Consider the following 8,655-nt stretch of genomic DNA (forward strand, 5'->3'; position numbering starts at 1 on the left):
TGAGAGAGAGAGAGAGAGAGAGAGAGAGAGAGAGAGACAGAGACAGAGACAGAGACAGAGAGAGAGAGAGAGAGAGAGAGATTGTACGTGTTTGTATCGTTTACCTTTTCAATAGACTTTCCTCGAATATGAACATTTTTGATATTATAATTCTGTAGTCAACTTTTAAATAACACAGAGTCTTGCTCTTATTGCTCTCAACTGATGTGTTTATGATATCCAAACGTGACCTATACACCTACCTTTTTCATTCATTAAAAACACCGGTATTTCTTCAACACTTCATTTGTCGGGTAGTTTTTGTTTTGTTTTGTTTTCATTTTGTCTTTATTGTTTGACGTTGTCAAGACTGGCATCTGTGGTGTAACGGCTAGGCACATCGTGTCTGTTTTCAGAACATCTCCAACATAAAGAAAGGAAAAACATACCCCACAAAAAACAACGACCAATTCTGTGTGAAGAAGTACAGCAGATGCCATTAACGCCTTCACTGGCTGTGTGAACGACTATTCTCGCTTGTGATCTTTAAGGTTTTTCTCTTCTTTACTTTTTTTTGTAAGTTTCACGGCGCCTGTAACACAGTTTGGGCATAATTATGTGCCGAAGATAAGAGGTTTTAATAGATAGAAATATACGAAAAACGGAGGAGTAATAAAGACGATGGATCTTTGATAGGAAAGAAGGAGCAAACTACTCCAAACCACCCGTCAACCACCCACCCTGCAGGGCTGACTCTGCCATTTTTACGTCTTGTCTATGGGGTATGTGTGAGGAGATATGTATTATCGCTTTGGCAGCTGTTTACTCTTCAATTAAGGTTTGTTTAAATCCCTCTTGAATGGACATTGTTATTCTGTCAATGCCTCGGTTATCTCGACCACCCACCAAAAGTGGGTTATACCACCCAAGATAGCAAGCAATGCGTTATAAAAACTAGTCATGCTGTAAGACGGAGTGGGCGAATAACGGCCGAACTATTCATGTCTTGACACACAGTGGACGAATAACTGTTCGAACTAATCATGTCTTGAGACGTAGGGCCTAATGGGCGAATAACGGCCCGAACTATTCATACTCTGGCACAGAGTGGGCGAATAACGGACCGCAGGCTAATATTAATATGGACCTCCATAGAGCCTTGTCCGATCCTTGGAAATGCTCGGGAATTAAATTTTTTAAAAAGGAAATTAATAAATCTGCGGTTTAGCAAGCACTCCAGTTCAGTCCTTATTTTTTAGCAAGAGTTTTGTGGCACTTGCAACAGAATAAAGCAATGTTGCGTGCCGAAGATTGGAGTTGTAACACGAGAGTAACAAACACAAAAAGGAGCGATAAGGACGACGAATGTTTGACAGGAAAGAAGGAACAAACCACACCAGAGCACCCGACAACCACCCAACTTTTCACGCCAGAGACTAAAATTCATTTTGCATTTTTCCTATCAGGAATCATGAAAAGCAAGGATATTGTATGTAAGCCTTGACTATAGCTTTTAACTCCATTTTGATGATGTTGAAAGGTGCATCTTTTGTAGAGCTTTCGGAGGGTGTAAAGGTCCAGAACACTTTAAATTTGGACTTACGTGAATTGCTCGCGACAAGAATGAAATGTAAATTTTCATAAAAGCTATCATATTAATTTGTCCACTGTGTAAATCCAAGGGCCAGATTTCAGTAGTTGCTGCTTTAAAGTGTGTTAAATTTGGTGTTGCAACAAGGTGGAATCAAGCAGTTACCCAAAGATCCTAAAATTATACACCATCCCATTTACTCTGCCCTTGATTATCTTCTGCCTAAGATAGCTAAATTGTGCACGCCCATTTTTTAGACCCACGAGTCGCCCCTGGGCCAAACACAAGGCCCACTTTACCACGAGAGGTGGCACACACACGGTACATATTCAGTATGGAGTGGCTTTTAGAGACAATAGGGGGTGGAGTGTCCAGTGGACAGCATTTTTTAGAATTTGCCTAGTATTATTTGAAAAATGAAAATAGTCTTTGTACTGAACCAAATGTCACCAAAGAAATGTTGACGCTTTTCAAGACGATCGAGAAATCTTAAACACATTGCCATGCTCTGATCCATATTGTCTAGGCCTAGCGAACATGAAATGGTGCAGTTGTAGGTGAAGATCTGCCTTGAGAAGGCAGACCATTGAGATGTAGGGAAATCCTAGCTACAGATAGACGTCTCATGGGACTCGACTATCGACATGTGCACCTTGGTGATGTTTAAAGGGCTACCAATGGTGCGTGTTGAACCTGAAGAGGCCGTTTTGTTTTAATAATTTTTAGTTCTGATTCGCTATAGGTCCAGACTCACGGAACTTCTCTACCCTTGACACCAAAGAAAGTCTTGAGAGCACTTAAAGCATTCTTCCTTTACCGTGCGCTGAACTTACAAAATGTCAAAGATGGTGGGTTGGTGGAGAGGTAATGTTAAACACAAAAAGCTCTCTGCTCTTTATTAAATTTAACCATGACCTCAAGCAGACAAAGAACATTTAGGAAAGCCAATATCTGCAAACTTCTGTTGGCTTGCAATATGGCGCAATTGTTGCAATTTTTAGTGGAGCTGGCGCGTCATGCGAAAAAAATGGGGACAAGATTAAAAAAGGGTTGTTATTTTTTTTAATGCGCCATATTAAAGCAAAACCATTCTGTGGAATTATCTTAAATAGCTGACAAATTGTTTTGACTTCCAAATATTGTCTTCAAATTTATAACAGAAAACTTTAGTATGGAGGAAAATACATTTAGGAAACAAGCTTAGAGTTGTTTGGTGTGTGTGTGGGGGGGGGGGGGGGGGGGGGGTGGACCACTCTCTAGTAAAAGAATTGTAAGTTTGCAAAATAAAAGATAACCTAGCAATCAATATTTTTATTATTATCAAAATATTTTTTTAAATGTTATAATCTTATAATTTTTCTAAATAGATATATTATATATTTGGTAACTTGGAAACACATGTGTCACTTTTCCCATAAAACTACGACAGCTACAGAGTTGAAAGTCGGCAAGTATATGCAAAAAGATAGATAAGTCTCCATGACGGAGCCCGATATTTAATTTATTCATTTCCTGAAATTAGAAAAATATATTTGACAAAAAGTTCCCGTCCTTCTTTGACCTTTGTGATTATTCAACTGAGAAACGAAACACATCTGCGTAGCTCTCCTTCACAAGGGAAGTTCATTAACGCTCTTGAACGTTCGCCTGAGAAACACAATTCAAGAGACGGGGAGAGTAATTTTCGAGACTCACTTGTAGTACTTGGAGACGTGATCCTGTGTATGCATCCAAAGAGTTGTTTTTAATATAGGGCCCAAAGGGAAAACCTTTTTTTTAACTACTGGGTCAAGATTTTTTAGAATATATATTTTTGTTTGGGTCTGACCTGTAGAAGTGCCATGCAAAGTTTCGTGGGCGTAGGTAAATTTGTCAATGAGCTCGATTTTTTAAAAACTTGTCAGAGGAAAGTGAACAAGCTATAGACACTGCCTCTGTGATTTTGAAGATGTCGATGTGTTCCTTTTAAAGTATATTTAAAGTATAGCAGCCCTTTCGTGGATTATTATTTTTTTAAGTGCTTTTTTGTGATGGTGTAAGGCGAAACCCGTATTTTGTGATTGTTAAGGCTATCTCGCTTATTACTGAACCGAATTGTACCAAATTTCACAAATATATAAAGCATAGTCAGCAGTCTTAAAATCCGCAACCAAATTTGAGATAAAAGTTTGTTTCCATGGATACGGCGGCCATATTGGATTTTGTTGACATGTCTTACGTAAAGAATACCGCACTTATCGCTCATGATTGCTTTTTTCCATGCGTGTTTACAAACATTAGACCTAAACATGCATCTTTTGTTTTTTAAATAAAAGAGTTCGAAAATTTTTTATGAATTTTTTCCTGAGGTAATATTCAAGTTTGCAAAAAATCCGTGAAAATCCACACTCCAGACACCACCAACAAAAATCTATTCCAAAAAATTCAAAAATTCAACAAATACATTTTTAGTATTACATCTTCTCTTCATTCTGTGAAAATTTCATACAGATTAGATAAAAAGTTTATTGAAAAGTCGCGTTTTGAGAAAACGGCCGATAAATAAAAATAAAATACTGACTTTATGAGGAAATGGCGGTGACAAACATGCCCGGTATGGGAAAAAATACGGTTTTTTGGTGTTCTTATGCTATGAAATAGTTGTAGGAGAGGCTGAGAAAGCTAAAAATGCCTACAATTTTTAGTCGAATTTTGACTTGGGGGTATAGCCCCCCCCCCCCTTTAAGGCCTAGACAGCAATACACTAAAGCAATGTAAATCAAGAGAGGAGTTAATCAATGCAGACCTAATCTCAAGCAATATCTAGAAGCCAGGTGTGACTGTGAAAGGCTAGACAGCAATGTAGATGAAAAATGCCTCCGCGGCGCAGACCAGTCAAAGCAGTGACGCCAATGCGTCGACCCTGAGCAAAGCTAGTATAAAAATATTGTTAATCATTGTATTCATATAGCGCACAACCACATTCTACAGCATGCTCTATTTGCTTTTCATCTATTGTTACCCAAACAGACCCTTCAACACTCAGAGGTATTCTCGTCTTCATGGGAATCATACATGCAGCGCAAGCTGCGGATTGTACGCGATAAATCACCGACAAAGGAACAAGATCTTTCACTGTGTCCATTCCCACGTTGCCGAAGTGGGGAATCTCGAGTAAAGTGTCTTTCCTGTCTTCACCCAAAGCAAAAATGGCCTGAAAGGAGGTGGGGGGGGGGCGTGTAAATCATTTGAAGACAAGAAAGAAATTGTGCTGGAAACAAGGACTTCGGCCGAAGCAGACATGGTCACTGCTGGCTGTATCGGATGAAGAGGTGCCTTGAGACCAATGGTTGTTATATTTAATAGAAAACGTGTTTCTCTAGGAATATACAACATTTCATGCCTGTAAAAGTAATTGTTGATTTGACAGAACATTGACATTTACTTCGAGGTAAAACCTCATCATTGTTCAATGCCACCATCGTCACCATAATTTAAACCAATCTGAAGGCGGGTTGCCTCAACTCTGTATGTTAGGCTGCCAGGGCAATCCTGGGCTAAATGCCATTACACACACACACACACACACACGCACACACACACACACACACACACACACACACACACACACACACACAGACACACACATACACACATACACACACACACAGCTTAATTCTCATTCTCTCGTTTTGTATGCCCCCCCCCTTTATCTGTCTCTTACCCCATCCTTGTACTCTCGAAAGAACATTCTAGCAGACTTTTCCCCTCTGGGAATTGAACCCTCGTTTTCTTTAAGACAGCGACCATGTGCCTTACCGCTACTTCACAGACGGTCAGTTGTAGAAAAGTCAAAGAGAGAGAAACGATAAATAAGATAAGTTGGAAATATCACTGGTTTTAATCAATGAAAAAAGTACATGTATACATAACGTATGAACATGGTTAACACCACAGGTAGGAACAATAAGAACAAGACTCTGGGAGGGGGGGGGGGTGTTGGAATAGGGAAAATATTTATCATTGAGGCAAGATTTATTGAGAGGAAAGCAAGAAGCGAGATTTAAAGAAAAACTCAAAAGAATACACACGCTTTCTCGCTCGCTCTCTCTCTCTCTCTCTCTCTCTTTCTCTCTCTCCCTACCCCCCCTCTCTCTCTCTCTCGCTCTCTCTCTCTCACTCTCTCTCTCTCTCTCTCTCTCTCTCTGTCTCTCTCTCTCTCTCTCTTTCTCTCTCTATTGTTGAGCCGCCTGTTCTGTCGGTTGTTCAGCTGTCAGTTCTGAAGGGAGAGAGCTCACCGTCTCTTTGACCTGAGGGAGATAAAAACTGACGTTTTATTGTAATGCATATACATAATATATAATACTAGCTGGGCCCCCTTTCGATGAAAGGAATGATCGGTGCATGAACATCAACTGAAAGTCATTGGCCTATTATATTTACACTCTACTAGAAGGAAGCAATAAATTTTGAGAGATGCCAAAAATTAGAAGGTCTAGATCTAGGTCTATACTCTCAAAACAAAATGCGCCTCGCGAAATATCACCTCCGCGCCGGATTTTCTAACATTACAGAGACAGAAGCGTCGGCCTACAAAAGCGATCGGCGAAATAAACACATTTAGCTTTTTGCAACAAAACTGTCTCAAAACTGAAAAAAAACGAAGGGCATCATGATCTGGAGAATATTTTAAAGAATCTTTTGGCGACAACTGCATGTCGATCGATGCAGCCATTAAAAAGCCTTTAGAATAGCAAAATTCGGCCACCACAAAGAGACAATAGAAATGTACATTTTTGTTAATTTATATAAGATTAAAATAAATTTCGTCCGCGAGTTTGTTTTCCGAGTTTTGGGAATTATTATCGAGTATCTCGGTAGTTCGGTCTTTCTGCTGGCATGCTATTAAACCTCTCTGCCCGGATTTGCCCTGACGTCTAAGGTCGGATGCGTCCACTTACTTACCTTTTTACTTTTTCAGTACTAAATGAGCTGAAGTATATCAGTGGGGGTGTGAATACACCGACATCTCATTTCAAATCCTTGAAATACTAAAGTTTAACTTCCCCTTTCCTTGCCTTACACACAGGTCGCTACCCTAGATTTACAAAGTTCCATCTGCTCAGTACTTAGTTTTGACAAATTTAAAGTAAAATTGTTTGAATTCCACAAGCCAAGCTTTTTCGAATGCAATCCTTTGGATATATTGATAACGACGCCAAACAGTCTTGCGATTTGGACAGAGCAGATGGAGTCAGGGAAACATTAACCACCCACGGCATTCCCTGACCCAAGTTGTCCGGCTGGCGACAGAGACATCTCTTTCTTCCCGTGTCACACCCAAAAGGATGCAAGCAGCGGATAAAAGTAAAGTAAAGTAAGATAGAACATGGTTTCTGACCTCATGGTCTAAATTACTCAAAACGGCCACTAGTGTAAGATACAACTTAGCTATTTTCAGGTAGCGTCGAAGTCCTGAGCTTCAAGGCTCCAACTATAATATCGAGGCGGTTATTCATTATTGTAGAGTGCCAAAATTTCGAAAAAGAAAATGAAATATCGTCTGTTATAGAGTTTGATTGGGGGGGGGGGAGAGAGGGGGGGGCAGAGACAGAGACAGAAGGAGAGAGAGAGAGAAGGGGGAGAGAGGAGGAGAAAGAAAGAGAAGGGTGAGATATCGGATTAGACAGTGGTGGAGATTAAAGCGGAGACAAGCAATATATATGAGAGGAAGTTCCCAAAGGATTGGAAAGAAGGACACCTCGTAAAGCTTTAAAAAAGGGAGACCTCAGAAACTGCAGCAACTACCGAGGAATCACTTTTCTCTCAATACCAGGTACGGTCTTCAACAGAATCATTCTGAAGAGAATCAAGACAGCAACTGATTCAAAGACTATGGGATGAACAGGCGGGTTTCCGGAAAAATCGCTCAACCACCGACCAGATTGTCACGCTGAGGATATTGTGGAACAGTCCCTGGAGTGGAACTTCCAGCTGATTGTCAACCTCCTTGACTATGAGAAGATAATGAGACACCACGGAATCCCACAGAAGTAGGTGAACCTCATCAAGAGCATGTACGAAGTGACAAGTTGCAGGGTTGTACATGATGGCCAGCTCACTGACAGCTTTGACATCAAGACTGGAGTGAGACAGGGATGTTTACTATCACCTTTCCTTTTCATATTGGCAGTCGACTGGCGGATGAAGGAAACCACCAGAGGACAAAGAACTGGTATACAGTGGACCGCATGGACACAGTTGGACGATCTGGATTTTGCAGACGACTTGGCACTTCTGTCGCACACCCAGGAACAGATTCAAGCAAAGACTTCAGTAAACAGGAACAGATTCAAGCAAAGACTTAGGTATTAAACAGCCTATAGGAGTCCGTAGGATTGACGATCCACCCCGGGAAGTCAAAGGTCCTAAGGACAGATGCACAACGAAAGGAGCAGGTCACAATAGAAGGAAATGCACTAGAAGACGTTGAATCCTTTTGCTATCTTGGGAGTATAATTTTACACAGAAGGGGGAACAGGTGCTGAAATAAAGTCCCGCATTGGAAAAGCACAGGCTGCTTTCATATCTTTGGATAAGATTTGAAAGACCAGAGATACCTCACTTAGAACAACGCTGAGGATTTTCAATTCAAATGTGAAGTTGGTCCTGTTGTATGGATGTGAGACAGGGAACACATCACAGACGTGCATAAAGAGGACCCAGGTTTTCTTGAACAGGTGCCTTAGAAAGTTACTGAGGATCAGATGGACAGACAGGGTCTCCAATGTGGAAGTGTTTAGGAAAACAAGACAGATCCCAGTCAGAGATGAGGTAGGAAGAAGGCGGTGGCGATGGATTGGACATACTCTCAGGAAGTCAGGCAGCTGCATAACAAAGAAAGTTTTGGATTTGAATCCACAGGGTATAAGAGATCAAGGAGAAGACCGCGTGGAACCTGGAGAAGAATCACAGAAATCGATGTACAGAAAAGTGAGAAGACATAGAATAACATCAAGAGGCTAGCCCAGATAGAGAAAGGTGGAGGGTGTTTGTCCATGGCCTATACCTTGGTGCAGGGTGATAAAGGCAATGATGATGATGAT

General features: G+C 40.8%; 1 protein-coding gene across 1 annotated transcript in view; it reads right to left on the reverse strand.

The window, feature by feature from the left end:
* Positions 1 to 5,427: 5,427 nt before the first annotated feature.
* LOC101864697 overlaps positions 5,428 to 8,655 on the reverse strand; it is a gene marked incomplete in the record, with an annotated part of 6,274 nt that continues 3,046 nt past the window's right edge. The window contains 1 exon segment of the mRNA XM_013084728.2: positions 5,428 to 5,859. Within this exon segment, the coding sequence (XP_012940182.1) occupies positions 5,785 to 5,859 (75 nt within the window).

Source organism: Aplysia californica, unplaced genomic scaffold (genome assembly GCF_000002075.1).
Source record: "Aplysia californica isolate F4 #8 unplaced genomic scaffold, AplCal3.0 scaffold00314, whole genome shotgun sequence".
Taxonomy (NCBI): domain Eukaryota; kingdom Metazoa; phylum Mollusca; class Gastropoda; order Aplysiida; family Aplysiidae; genus Aplysia; species Aplysia californica.